Source organism: Panulirus ornatus, chromosome 52, assembly GCF_036320965.1.
Source record: "Panulirus ornatus isolate Po-2019 chromosome 52, ASM3632096v1, whole genome shotgun sequence".
In the NCBI taxonomy this organism is placed as follows: domain Eukaryota; kingdom Metazoa; phylum Arthropoda; class Malacostraca; order Decapoda; family Palinuridae; genus Panulirus; species Panulirus ornatus.
In genome coordinates, this window is record NC_092275.1 from 11,704,905 (window position 1) to 11,720,889 (window position 15,985).

The 15,985-nt window shown below is 40.9% G+C and overlaps 1 protein-coding gene across 7 annotated transcripts in view; it reads left to right on the plus strand.

The window, feature by feature from the left end:
- Positions 1-15,985, plus strand: part of LOC139765063 (uncharacterized) — a 197,253-nt gene that overhangs the window by 73,446 nt on the left and 107,822 nt on the right. For all 7 annotated transcript variants that reach the window (XM_071692163.1, XM_071692164.1, XM_071692165.1 and 4 more), the window contains one exon: positions 11,296-11,480. In XM_071692163.1, the coding sequence (XP_071548264.1) occupies positions 11,296-11,480 (185 nt within the window). The remainder of the gene's footprint in view (positions 1-11,295; positions 11,481-15,985) is intronic.

Sequence of the window (15,985 nt, forward strand, 5' to 3'; positions counted from 1 at the left end):
AGACCCATTCCTCAGATTTTATGCCACCTATAAAAGGATTCAACTTGGAATTTGATTTGGCTCATAGCTTAAAGAAAATGACACCTTTGGCCATTGAACTTGATACTGTTCAAAAGTCTTTTGATATTCTCCCAACATTATTTCCTATTCTTATTTCATTTCCAGTTGCTGTGCTGCACTGCAGGTGACACAGGTGTTGCAAAGAACATCCAGTTATTTTTTTGAGCTGGAACGGCTTGGGCAATTAAGGCCCTAATCAAGGCCATATCATTAACGATATACTCCTTAGACTGAGCCAGATACCCATTTTATCAACCAACCCCTGAGGGTGGATGTACAACTGGATTGACTGCGGGCTGATTGCCACAACCAGGATTCAAACCTATGTGCTCGACCTAGGGTAACCCGTGAATGTGTTACAGTCAGGAACACTAACTGCTACACCACAGAAGTCTGCATAGTTACTTCTTTCCATGATTGGTGCACTGCAGGTGACAGGGTTGTTGCATGGAATGCCCTTTTGATAGCTCTCATCTCGTGCACAGCAGATGACACAAGTATTCTGTGAAATGCCCTTATTAAATGTCCACAAAAAGAAAATATTGTCCCCACCATATAGTTTCGAAGGCAGTACATATCTAAGGTATATTGCGGGTACAAGCTTATGATGCTCTCAGGGTGAAATCATCATATATCTTGTTACTGACACTAGTGTTTTTAAAGATGTGAACACCAGCAACTTGCCTCAGTGTGCCTAAGGCTATCTTTAGGGAAGGATGCTTTTTCTTTGCTCCCCTTGGCTGCCACTTCATTTTAGGAATTTCGCTTCTGGGTGCTGTGTACCTTCCACCTCTGCTTCAAGATGGTTGGCTCATGCCATTCTACGGAGGAGAAAGCCCGAATTCTCACCAGAGAGCAAGAAAATATGGGTACATGCGAGATTTCTAAGTACACTGGGTGCCCGGAACATATGATCAGCCGTCTGCTTGCCAGCATTCATCATCTCCCTGACAACATCCCACAACCAAAAGCTATCCCTGGTTACTCTAGGAAGACCTCTGGATCTACAGATAACCCCCCTTAAGACAAGAAGTATTGAAGCAACTATGCATGTCAGCCACTGAACTCCAGAAAAGCCATCCAAAATTTCTATGAAACATCCCCCAAAGAATCATGTGACTGCCTGCAAGAAGATCTTCATATTTTCTCTTGCAAGCCAACTACCAAACAGTGCTTTTGAAGGAAATGAAATGCAAACGACTAGCATTTGCAAAGAAATGCAAGGGCTAGAGTGAGCAACTGGAATAAAACAGGGGAGGGTGAGGAGGCTGGTGGATGCCTGCCAATATGACTTGTTTCACTGTGAAGATGGTAAACATCCGAATGGTGAAATGGTATATAGTTGGTTTAATGATGCAGTGGATAGGGAGGGTTTTATTTCATAACTAAAAACACTGCAGTGAATGAAGAGCAGTACAGCAAAGTTCTAAAAGACCATCTGCTTCCTTTTTATGAGATTTACAGGTGTGATCACTTTATGCGGGATAATGCCCTCTGCCATAAGGTTAGAAAGGTGATGAATTGGTTATCAGAGAAAAATATTCAATTGCTGGAGTGGCCTAGGACCTTAAACCAAACAAGAACTGGTGGAACCATATGAAAATCAAAGCTTGCTTACTGCAGCACCTCACCATTGCTTGGCCTCATTCAGGAGATCAAGACCCTATGGACCCAAAACATGGAACTAGAATACTACAGTGACCTTGCCAGTTTTGTGCCCACACATTTTCAGACGGTAATAGAGGCCAAAGGAGAGATGACAGAGTACTAAAATGTAAGAATGATGCTTCCTTTCAAAATATATGAGGAACAGACAAGGTTTTAAGCAGACAGCATAGTTGCTTCTGCCATAAGTCATCCACTGCATCCAGCACAATTCTTCTGTGGAGCACCCTTATAGTTCCTATCATAACTGTCTATCAGACTGTTGTAGTCACTTCTGCCATGAATATGCAGTTATACCTTACCTTTTGGTCAGACCCATTGGATTTTACTCCTGTCGTATACAATAAGGTTGCAATGTAGCACAAGATACATAACAAAAAATTTTGCGCAGTATAGAATCATGCTATATTATGACATCCATTTCCATGTAAATAAGGGTAAGGGATCCCCCACCCCCCACCCCAAGAAAGAAGTAGATTAAATGAGATAGATCATTATGTAAATGATAGTAACATATTTTGTTCTTGGGTAGTAAATGTTATTTCTTAATTGCTTATGCATAGAAAGTAAAGAGAAAGGATATTACTCCCTTCAAACTTTGCTTTTGTTACCAGAACAGTGATAACTTGAAATTTTCTTAATTCTTATTGGACTTTTGAGGAATTTGCACATTTTTATTCACAAAGTCAGAAAAACAACATATGCACTGCAGGATCTTCTTTATCTGTAGTCCGACAAAGATACAGGCTTTGACCTTTACCTCAGACAGCTTAGTGAAGAAGTCTTGAAGGTACTTGAAGGCTGCAGACTCCTTATCTAAAGCTGTGACAAATTGTTTCATAAGGCCTAATTTTATGTACATGAAGGTCTGGATATGTGATAGCATATTCCTTCTTGCCAGTCCGACATTTGGAAGGGTCCAACTTGCAGAAGTAGCTATTGCTTGCTAAGTTGCTGATAGGTTCCTGCCAAATTCTTGGGATAGCTAACTTCATGGCTCTCTTTTGCCCTCTGTACCATCCTGTAAGAGAACAATATAAAATTATGAATATGAAAAAATGAAATATGCTTATGAATTTATTTCACCCATGACTAATGTGAAAGAGATTCAACATATTTCATGTATGATTTTTTTTTTTTCAATAACTGAAAATTTCAGATTTAAATTAAAAATTCTTTTGACTTTTAAGATTCTTGAAAATGTTATAACATAAGAGTCTGCCATCAAGCGAGGAACAATTGTCTGTCTTATCTTCTGAAGTTTTTTATGCAGTGCTTGCAGGTGAAATGAGGTGTCCAGAATTTGTCTTGATCCCCAACAGGCATGCTGAAACATTCCTTGTAGACCTCACACATCTTAGCAGATGCTGCCACGGAGTACTTTTTTGCTCTTGTTTTGATAAATTGGCCTTACATCGCAAAATGTGCCTGCCAGATGCTTGCAGCCTCTAGATACCATCTCAGAAAAACGTATGTATATGTATCCTCTTAGGCAGCTAGATCTTAACTGAGCTAGTTGGCTTACGTCTTAAGTCCTGACTCGCCCCTTCTCATATAAACTTTTATTGACTTGGTTGAGCTTTGTGTTTCTAATAATGTTTTCCAAGATACTGAAGCTAATTTTTACAGACAGAAATTTGGTCTTGGCATGGAAACCCTCTTAGTCCGATTCTTAGTAACTTATTTATGGAATATTTTGAGGCTGAAATTTCCACTTCAATCAGTATTCATCCGAAAGTCTGGTTTAGATACATGGATGATGTGTGGTCTTTGTGGCTATCCTCCCAAGATTGTGATGTTTTCTTTAATGAATTGAATAACATCCACTCTACCATCAAATTCAAGTTGGAATGGGAAAAAGAAGGCAAATTGCCCTTTCTTGATTTTTATTTATTTATACTTTGTCGCTGTCTCCCGCGTTTGCGAGGTAGCGCAAGGAAACAGACGAAAGAAATGGCCCAACCCCCCCCATACACATGTATATACATACGTCCACACACGCAAATATACATACCTACACAGCTTTCCATGGTTTACCCCAGACGCTTCACATGTCTTGCTTCAATCCACTGACAGCACGTCAACCCCGGTATACCACATAGCTCCAATTCACTCTATTCCTTGCCCTCCTTTCACCCTCCTGCATGTTCAGGCCCCGATCACACAAAATCTTTTTCACTCCATCTTTCCACCTCCAATTTGGTCTCCCTCTTCTCCTCGTTCCCTCCACCTCCGACACATATATCCTCTTGGTCAATCTTTCCTCACTCATTCTCTCCATGTGCCCAAACCACTTCAAAACACCCTCTTCTGCTCTCTCAACCACGCTCTTTTTATTTCCACACATCTCTCTTACCCTTACGTTACTCACTCGATCAAACCACCTCACACCACACATTGTCCTTAAACATCTCATTTCCAGCACATCCATCCTCCTGCGCACAACTCTATCCATAGCCCACGCCTCGCAACCATACAACATTGTTGGAACCACTATTCCTTCAAACATACCCATTTTTGCTTTCCGAGATATTGTTCTCGACTTCCACACATTCTTCAAGGCCCCCAGAATTTTCACCCCCTCCCCCACCCTATGATCCACTTCCGCTTCCATGGTTCCATCCGCTGCCAGATCCACTCCCAGATATCTAAAACACTTCACTTCCTCCAGTTTTTCTCCATTCAAACTCACCTCCCAATTGACTTGACCCTCAACCCTACTGTACCTAATAACCTTGCTCTTATTCACATTTACTCTTAACTTTCTTCTTCCACACACTTTACCAAACTCAGTCACCAGCTTCTGCAGTTTCTCACATGAATCAGCCACCAGCGCTGTATCATCAGCGAACAACAACTGACTCACTTCCCAAGCTCTCTCATCCCCAACTGACTTCATACTTGCCCCTCTTTCCAAAACTCTTGCATTCACCTCCCTAACAACCCCATCCATAAACAAATTAAACAACCATGGAGACATCACACACCCCTGCCGCAAACCTACATTCACTGAGAACCAATCACTTTCCTCTCTTCCTACATGTACACATGCCTTACATCCTCGATAAAAACTTTTCACTGCTTCTAACAACTTTCCTCCCACACCATATATTCTTAATACCTTCCACAGAGCATCTCTATCAACTCTATCATATGCCTTCTCCAGATCCATAAATGCTACATACAAATCCATTTGCTTTTCTAAGTATTTCTCACATACATTCTTCAAAGCAAACACCTGATCTACACATCCTCTACCACTTCTGAAGCCACACTGCTCTTCCCCACTCTGATGCTCTGTACATGCCTTCACCCTCTCAATCAATACCCTCCCATATAATTTACCAGGAATACTCAACAAACTTTTACCTCTGTAATTTGAGCACTCACCCTTATCCCCTTTGCCTTTGTACAGTGGCACTATGCACGCATTCCGCCAATCCTCAGGCACCTCACCATGAGTCATACATACATTAAATAGCCTTACCAACCAGTCAACAATACAGTCACCCCCTTTTTTAATAAATTCCACTGCAATACCATCCAAACCTGCTGCCTTGCCGGCTTTCATCTTCCGCAAAGCTTTCACTACCTCTTCTCTTTTTACCAAATCATTTCTTGATGTGTTGATAAATAGAGAATCTGATCATTTGTCCTTTAAAATCTACAGGAAGCCTACCAACTCTGAGAGCTGTATTCATTATTTCTCAGTACATGATTCTTTTTTTAAATTGTCTGTAGCTATGTTTATGTTTTTAAGAGCACTACGGATATGTGATCCCATAGGCATGGTAGATGAATATAGTCATATAAGACATATCTTTAGGCAGTTACATTATACCAATTGGCTTGTGAACAGAGCTTACTAAAAAGCTAGAAAGACATTTTATGCTTCTTGTAACAAAAATTTGACAAATAAGGCTAAGTCTAAATGTGTAATGTTGCCCTGTTCTCCCAAGTTAGGTAACCTAAGACATGTTAAAAAAAATGCTTGTAGTATCACCATCAGTAAGCTTGATAAATTGTAGATAAAATCATGCAGCAATTGGGAGTGTTTATTTCATCAAATACAAGGCATGTAGAGATATATATGTAGGCCAGACCAGAAAAACTGTAATAGAGAAGTGTCATTGGCACCATCATGCAGTGCACAGGGATGACCACAAAAATATGATCGCTAAACATTATGAAAATGATCACCCCATAGATCTTGAAAATCTTGTTATTCTATACCCCTATGCTGATTATGCCACACTCATCATTATTGAATCTTTTTCAGTTGCTAATACCAAGAACTATGATTTGTCCCCAGGCAATTTTAAAACCCATCCTAGCTTTAACCAAATCATTATGTGAGAATTGGTAAAACATGAAAACATAAAAAAAGTTTTTCTAGACACACCAAGCTACCCAGGTCAACCCCCACCACATGACCCTCCTTAATCACTCTCCCTTACAATGGTTCCTGCCAGACAAAGCAAACAGTGCTTGGTCTGTACAGATTGGTGCTGGACGGCAGGACTCAAGTGTGATGGGATTTAAATAACTTTGTTAAGTACTGGCACCTGATTAGGTGGATTGTCTCCACAAAACAAGTTGTGCCACATGTATAGAAAAATTACGTTAGAGAAAATTATATGAACTACTGAAGTGCAATTTCATCTTTACACTACTATATATATTACTGGAAACTTTCAAAAAGTTCTGTATCAGCTACTCAGCACTGAATCTATTTGGAATGTTCTGAAAAATAGGTAAATTTAAAAAAAATGTCAGTCCTGATCACAAAAGCAAAGTTGCAAGGGAATGATAGCCATTTTCTATAATTTTTATACATAATCAATTAGAAAATAACACTTATTACCCAGAATAATAAAAAGTAAAAATTTTTTACACAGTGTAATGGAAATGATATACCTAATAACACTCAAAACATCATCCAAGCAATGAAAATGATATACAGCACCTAAAATGGTAGGGATGATAAAAAGATGTTTTCAAAGGAGGTAAATAAAGTGTGTAAGACAAGATAACAAATAGGAACTTTGGTGAAGGTGGCAAATTGTGAGGTAATAACAAGTAGTGATGAAGAGAGAAGGTGGAGTAAATATTTTGAAGGTTTGTTGAATGTGTTTGATGATAGCGTAGCAGATATAGGGTGTTTTAGTCTGGGTGGTGTGTGAAGTGAAAGGGTCAGGGAGAATGGTTTGGTGAACAGAGAAGAGGTAGTGAAAGCTTTCCAGAAGATGAAAGCAGGCAAGGCGGCAGGTTTGGATGGTATTTCAGTGGATTTTATAGAAAAAGAGACTGTGTTGTTGATTGGTTGGTAAGGATATTCATTGTATGTATGGACTATGGTGAAGTGCCTGAGGATTGACAGAAAGTGTGCATAGTGCCATTGTACAAAGGCAAAGGGGATGAAGGTGAGTGTTCAGATTACAGAGGTATAAGTTTGTTGAGTATTTCTGGGAAATTATATGGGAGGGTATCAATTGAGAGGGTGAAGTCATTTACAGAGCATCAAATTGGGGAAGAGCAGTGTGGTTTCAGAACTGGTAGTGGATGTGTGGATCAGGTGTTTGCTTTGAAGAATGTATGTGAGAAATACTCAGAAAAACTGATGGATTTGTATGTAGCATTTATGGATCTGGAGAAGGCATATGATAGGGTGAATAGAGATGCTTTGTGGAAGATTTTAAGAGTATATGGTGTGGGAGCTAAGTTGCTAGAAGCAGTGAGAAGTTTTTACCAAGGATGTAAGGCATGTGAATGAGTAGGAAGAGAAGAAAGTGATTGGTTCCCAGTGAATTTTGGTTTGCGGCAGGGATGTGTGATGTCTCCATGGTTGTTTAATTTGTGTATGGATGGGGCTGTTAGGGAGGTGAATGCAAGAGTTTTGGAGTGAGGGGCAAGTATGCAGTCTGTTGTGGATGAGAGGGCCTGGGAATTGATTCAGTTTTTGTTTGCTGATGATACAGTGCTGGTGGCTGATTCAGATGAGAAGCTACTGAGGATGGTGACTGAGTTTGGTAAAGTGTGTGAAAGAAGAAAATTGAGAGTAAATGTGAAGAAGAGCAAGGTTATTCGGTCCAGTAGGTTTGAGGGTTAAGTTAATTGGGAGGTTAGTTTGAATGGAGAAAAACTGGAGGACTTAGCAGTGAATGGGACCATGGAAGTGGAAGTGAGTCACAGGGTGGGTAAGGGAGCGAAGGATTTGGGTGTTGAAGAATGTGTGGAAGGGGAGAACGTTATCTCGGAGAGCAAACTGGGTATGTTTAAAGGAATAGTGGTTCCAACAATGTTATATGGTTGTGAGGCATGGGCTATAAAGAGGGTTGTGTGGAGGAGGGTGCATGTGTTGGAAATGAGATGTTTGAGGACAATATGTGGTGTGAGTTGGTTTGATCAAGTAAGTTATGAAAGGGTAAGAGAGATGTGTGGTAATAATAAAAAGGATATATGTGTTAGAGATGGAGGGAAAAAGGAGAAGCAGGAACCAAAATGAAGGTGGAAGGATGGAGTGAAAAAGATTTTAAGTGATCGGAGCCTAAACTTATAGGAGGGTGAAAGGCGTGCAAGGAATAGAGTGAATTGGAACTATGTTGTATACTAGGGTCGACATGATGTCAGTGGATTGAGCCAGGGCTTGTGAAGCATCTGGGGTAAACCATGGAAAGGTCTGTGGGACCTGGATGTGGAAAAGGAGCTGTGGTTTTGGTGCATTACACATGTCAGTGAGAGACTGAGTGTGAACAAATGTGGCCTTTTTTGGTCTGTTCCTGGCATTGCCTCGCTTGGGGGGGGGACACTATTTCATGTGTGGCTGGATGGCGATTGGAATGGATGAAAGCAGCAAGTATGGATATGTACATGTGTATATATGCATATGTCTGTGTATGTATATGTATGTATACGTTGAAATGTTTAAGTGCGTGTGTAGGTGTTTATGTATATACTTGTGTATGAGAGTGGGTTGGGCCATTCCTCGTCTGTTTCCTTGTGCTACCTCACTAACAAGGAAGACGGCGGTTAAGTGTAATAAGTATGTAAAATAAGTATAATGGTGTCAGCTTATTTGTTAGATCTGAGATGGGCTATGTTAGGTTTTGTCACATAGGCTTTCTTAGAATATAAATCTTAGAATATAAATAATTATTGATTCATGCATTAGTTACATAAGGGAATATTGAAGAATTCTTCCCACATATTCCCCACTTGCTGTTGAAGGCGACTACAGGGTGTGGGAGCCGAGGACTGGAAACCCCCATGCCTTATATTTCAATTTCTAAAAAGGGAAACAAAAGGCCTCAAGCGGGGAGTGCTCATCCTCATTGAAGGCTCAGATTGGGGTGTCTGAATGTTTGTAGATGTAACCAACATGAGAAGAAAGGAGAGATAGGTAGTATGAGGAAAGAAACCTGGATGTTCTGGCTCTGAGGGAAACGAAGCTTAAGGGTAAAGGGGAAGAGTGGTTTGGGAAAGTCTTGGGAGTAAAGTCAGGGGTTGGTGAGAGGACAAGAGCTAAGGAAGGAGTAGCACTATTCCTGAAGCATGAGTTGTGGGAGTATGTGATAGAGTGTAAGAAAGTAAATTCTAGATTGATGTGGGTAAAACTGAAAGTGGATGGAGAGAGATGGGTGATTATTGGTGCTTATGCACCTAGTTATGAGAAGAAAGATCATGAGAGGGAAGTGTTTTGGGAGCTGGTGATATACAACGAAGAGACATAGCTAGGATGCCATTGGGTAAACAAGTGACTACCAAATGGTGTCCTAGCTGCGTCTCATTGTATATCAAATGAACATTATATTTCTTTCTTGTATCTCCCTTGATACTTCCTTGCAAGTACCGTCTGAATGTCCCTGTTCACTTTCACTGACAGTTTTACTTCATCACGCCACTCACTACCTTTTCTAATCCACTCACCTCCCAACTTTCTCATGCCACATGCATCTCTTGCACATGCCATCACTCCTTCTCTAAATACATCCCATTCTTCACCACTCCCCTCACGTCATTTGCTCTCACCTTTTGCCATTCATCACTCAATCTTTCCCGGTACCTCCTCACACAAGTCTCTTTTCCAAGCTCACTTACCCTCACCACTCTTCTCCACGACATTTTCTCTTCTTTTTTGAAAACCTCAACAAATCTTCATCTTTGCCTCCACAAGATAGTGATCATACATCCCACCAGCTGCTCCTCTCAGCACATAAACATCCAAATGTCTCTCTTTTACATTCCTGCCAATTAACATGCAATCTAATGATATCCTTTGACCATCTCTCTTACTCACATGCATATATTTGTGTATATCTCTCTTTTTAAACCAGGCATTCCCAATCACCTGTCTTTTTTTCAGCACACAAATCCACAAGCTCCTCTTCATTTCTGTTCACAATGCTGAATACCCCATATACACCAATTATACCCTCAACTGCCACATTACTCACTTTTGCATTTAAATCTTCCATCACTAATACCCAGTCTCATGCCCCAAAACTGCTGACACTGTCACTCAGCTGCTCCCAAAATGCCTCTCAAGACCTTTCTTCTCATGACCAAATGCACAGGCACCAGTACTCACCCATCTCTCTCCATCCACTTTCGGTTTTACCCACATCAATCTAGAATTAACTTCCTTATACTCTATCACACACTCCCACAGCTCCAGCTTTAGGAGTATTGCTACTCCTTCCGTAACTATTGTCCGCTCACCAACCCCTGACTGTACTCCCAAGACTTTACCAAACCATTTTTCCCCTTTACCCATGAGCTTCGTTTCACTCAAAGCCAAAACATCCAGGTTTCTTTCCCCAAACATACTCCAATTTTGGCCTTCAAGAAGGAGAAGCATTCCCCACTTGACTCCTTATTCTGTTGACTCCTTATTCTGTTTCTTCTTTTAGAAATTGAAGTGCATGAAGGGGAGAGTTTCCAGCCTCCCCACTCCATCCTTCTTTAGTCGCCTTCTACAACATGCGGGAAATATGTGGGAAGTATTCCTTCTCCCATATCCTTATCATGCCTGTTAAAAAAAGTCTGTTTATCTTGAACAGGCTCGCTTTTAGTAGTACTTGCTTGACACTGAGGCATAGAGAAGACTGGTTTAAGTGCACAGAAGTGAAGAAATATATGAGTGACGGACTGCATCCTTACTGATGCCATGGGCAATTTGGCATGCTTAACATCAACACCCCATGATTTGCAGCCAACTTGGTTTTGTTATATCATAATGCTATATCAGCTTGTGTTGTAATGAAGAGATGAGGTTGATAAAGGTGCCCACTCAAGAGTGTTATGTTGTATCTCACTATTTCATGACACTACTATACAGATCTTCTGACATGATGGTTTCTATTTCTGAGTTTTTGTTTTTCATTATTGTTTACTTATATAGCTTTCCCCTCTCCTTCTACCTTTATTAATCCTTCCATTTTGTAGAAAAGATGATGTAATAACCTCTGACATTGACATAAGTTTCTCTCAGCATCTTTCTGTTCTTTTCTTATACAGTAACCTCAGAATATATTTTTTGATTACTGATGCATGTTTGTATGTGTTTGGAAGGCTGGAGCATCACAGCATTGTCGTGTGGGGTGGAGGCGAGGGCTTGCATCAGCTTCCATGCTCACAGTTTAGTCTGGTGGTGGAATGGGAGGGTGGTGGCCATGCCTCCTCAGTTTGTGTTCAACATTGTGCGAGACAGAACATCCATGTTGTCTCCTTCACTATCACTACTACTGATGAAGGAGGTAAGTACCATCACTGTTCTCAGGGATCCTAAAGTCTTGTTGGTGGTCCAGACCACTATCCTGGAAGTAGGGAATAACATCATATAGTCACTGGATTATCTGGTACATGCATAGGGGTCAGACAAGTATATACTTTGGCTAAACCTAATGTGACAAGATCCTATGCCAAGACATATGATAAAGCCAAATGAACAAACCTGACTGTCATCCTGTTGTTTTGATATCTACTACTGCCCAAGTCTTTGCATCCCTCCTCAACTCCTATATCCTCAGACATCTTGTGTCTCAGTCTTCTTTCTGATCACCAGTATGGCTTCAAAAATGTGGTATCAGCTTGTGATATTCATTCCAATCTTAGTAATGTCTGGTCATCATTCCTGAAAGATTTTGGGAATCCTGTCAAGTTGTGCATGATATGTCCAAAGCTTTCGGTATGGTGTGGCATTGGGGGGTCTCATTTCTAGGTTCCCCTCTTTTTGCTTCCCATCCTCATTTTGCTACCTCTTTTGTTAATATATATCCATGGTTGTTGATGGACCAGCCTCTCCCCCTTGCCCCATCAGCAGCAGTATCCCTTAAGGTTTTGTCAAATCTCATAAATTTTTTTCTTTTTATCAACAATTTCTTTCATTTACAAATAACCAATTGCACTCATATGCTGATGACTCAACACTGCATTCCTCCACATCCCTCAAATCTGCTCATTCTTCTCTCATTCAGTCTGCATCACATCTTGACACGACTTCTTCAATAAATTCAGACTTGGACAGGATGCTAACAATGGTGGGGATAGGACTGTTCTTGTAGCAGTCCATAGACAAGCTCAGATAGAATTAATTTGGTTGTTGTGCCTAACTGCACCTTGGAGCCTGTGGATCTCTGGTGACAGGAGATGATGGTGGTGGAGTGGAGTAATAGTTCTTTCCTGAACTGCTGGATGAGGTCTAGGTGATGATTGGAGAGACTTGGAGGAAGCATTTTGTTGTATGCCTTTTGATAGATGATGTAAGAGGGACTGAAGATGATCATGTATGCCATATACCCTTTTCTACACTTTTTCTAGTAGCTCCTATTGTGTAGTGGGTAGGGAGGAAAATCAGGCAGGAAGGCAGAGGTGAGTTTGAGAATATGAAGGTTGTGTAGGTGTTCTTTTATTCCTATGGAGGGAGTCCAGATATCTTAAGTCTAAAAGGAATATTTAAAAGATAGCTGGAGGACTTGATGATGATTTTGGCTTTTTCTTCTAGGTGAGTTTATCATCCAAAGTGACACTGAGAAACTTGTTAGACTGATTAACTGGTGGGGAGATAAGCAGGTTGGCTGGGGTGGGACAAAGCTGGAAGCGAGACTGATATGTATGACTGTGGTCTTGGTTGTGTTGATGGATATGTTTTTGGCATTGATCCAGCATTGGAAGCTGTTAAGAATACTGTGGAGGCTGATTTAGTCAGAATTATTGTCACTGCTGGCACCAGAAATTATAGATTCTTTGAGGTACTTCTATCAAACAGTGCATCATTTAAGAGGATGAAGTACATGAGTCTCACCTTTGACCCTCCTGAATGCCACAGCTGAGAGACTGGAAGGTGGAGATATTCCATAGGAAGCATGTAGTCTGATGATATTCCTGAGGAAGCTTGCAAGCCATGCAGTAAGACTTCTCTGCAGCCCATTGTTGATGAATTTTTGATGATTTTGTTGACTGACTTGTTGGCCAAGTTAACAGAGGTGAGAATCATATAGGTCGTCATCTCTTTAGGCTGTTATAGACAGATACTAGAAAACTAATGAGGGCTTTAGTGGATGGTATGTGAGATTTTCATAAATTATCAAGCAGACAAGGGTCACTGTAACTTGCAATTACTATTACTTTATAAGCCCAAATGAACTTGAAACTTCCACAAAGTAAGTTGGGGATCAGGACGATGGCAATAAGTTGTAATTAATTGGAGAGATATTAGACTAACAGATTGTTAATAAGGAGGCATATGAATCTTCTACCATCTAGAACAATTATTCTTTGACATCATTGAATAAAATAATCAGGATGTTACATGTAGCAGTAAATCATGCATTTCTCAGAGTTGGTAAAGTATTGATAATGGAGGACTTTGCTTATGAGGTAGGATTAGAATTTTTGTGGTGAAAGGGAATCATGGAGACACAAGTTCCTAGAGTTTGTACAGGAAAATTCCTGATACCAGCATGTCAGAGGACATACAAGGATGAGAAAGATTGATTCACTCTCATTATTAGATCTTATCTTCATACATACTAACATGAATCTTGAAAACATCACGTATGATACACACAGGTACACCACTGATTTTCCAGCACTCTTGGTTCCAAAGCCTTGCCAGATTAACCATTTTGCCAGACCAACTGTGGTCACAATGATAATTCATCAACACACCTCTAACCCACTAGTTATACATATCCCATGTGTCTAAAGTATACCATGAACTGCTAGAAATTTGAGTTAAACCAATATTAAATGTAAATTATATTATTATTTTTTTTTTTTTATTATACTTTGTCGCTGTCTCCCGCGTTTGCGAGGTAGCGCAAGGAAACAGACGAAATAAATGGCCCTACCCCCCCCCCATACACATGTATATACATACGTCCACACACGCAAATATACATACCTACACAGCTTTCCATGGTTTACCCCAGACGCTTCACATGCCTTGATTCACTCCACTGACAGCACGTCAACCCCGGTATACCACATCGCTCCAATTCACTCTATTCCTTGCCCTCCTTTCACCCTCCTGCATGTTCAGGCCCTGATCACACAAAATCTTTTTCACTCCATCTTTCCACCTCCAATTTGGTCTCCCTCTTCTCCTCGTTCCCTCCACCTCCGACACATATATCCTCTTGGTCAATCTTTCCTCACTCATTCTCTCCATGTGCCCAAACCACTTCAAAACACCCTCTTCTGCTCTCTCAACCACGCTCTTTTTATTTCCACACATCTCTCTTACCCTTACGTTACTCACTCGATCAAACCACCTCACACCACACATTGTCCTCAAACATCTCATTTCCAGCACATCCATCCTCCTGCGCACAACTCTATCCATAGCCCACGCCTCGCAACCATACAACATTGTTGGAACCACTATTCCTTCAAACATACCCATTTTTGCTTTCCGAGATAATGTTCTCGACTTCCACACATTCTTCAAGGCCCCCAGAATTTTCGCCCCCTCCCCCACCCTATGATCCACTTCCGCTTCCATGGTTCCATCCGCTGCCAGATCCACTCCCAGATATCTAAAACACTTCACTTCCTCCAGTTTTTCTCCATTCAAACTCACCTCCCAATTGACTTGACCCTCAACCCTGCTGTACCGAATAACCTTGCTCTTATTCACATTTACTCTTAACTTTCTTCTTCCACACACTTTACCAAACTCAGTCACCAGCTTCTGCAGTTTCTCACATGAATCAGCCACCAGCGCTGTATCATCAGCGAACAACAACTGACTCACTTCCCAAGCTCTCTCATCCCCAACAGACTTCATACTTGCCCCTCTTTCCAAAACTCTTGCATTCACCTCCCTAACAACCCCATCCATAAACAAATTAAACAACCATGGAGACATCACACACCCCTGCCGCAAACCTACATTCACTGAGAACCAATCACTTTCCTCTCTTCCTACACGTACACATGCCTTACATCCTCGATAAAAACTTTTCACTGCTTCTAACAACTTGCCTCCCACACCATATATTCTTAATACCTTCCACAGAGCATCTCTATCAACTCTATCATATGCCTTCTCCAGATCCATAAATGCTACATACAAATCCATTTGCTTTTCTAAGTATTTCTCACATACATTCTTCAAACACCTGATCCAAACATCCTCTACCACTTCTGAAACCACACTGCTCTTCCCCAATCTGATGCTCTGTACATGCCTTCACCCTCTCAATCAATACCCTCCCATATAATTTACCAGGAATACTCAACAAACTTATACCTCTGTAATTTGAGCACTCACTCTTATCCCCTTTGCCTTTGTACAATGGCACTATGCACACATTCCGCCAATCCTCAGGCACCTCACCATGAGTCATACATACATTAAATAACCTTACCAACCAGTCAACAATACAGTCACCCCCTTTTTTAATAAATTCCACTGCAATACCATCCAAACCTGCTGCCTTGCCGGCTTTCATCTTCCGCAAAGCTTTCACTACCTCTTCTCTGTTTACCAAATCATTTTCCCTAACCCTCTCACTTTGCACACCACCTCGACCAAAACACCCTATATCTGCCACTCTATCATCAAACACATTCAACAAACCTTCAAAATACTCACTCCATCTCCTTCTCACATCACCACTACTTGTTATCACCTCCCCATTAGGGCCCTTCACTGAAGTTCCCATTTGCTCCCTTTTCTTACGCACTTTATTTACCTCCTTCCAGAACATCTTTTTATTCTCCCTAAAATTTAATGATACTCTCTCACCCCAACTCT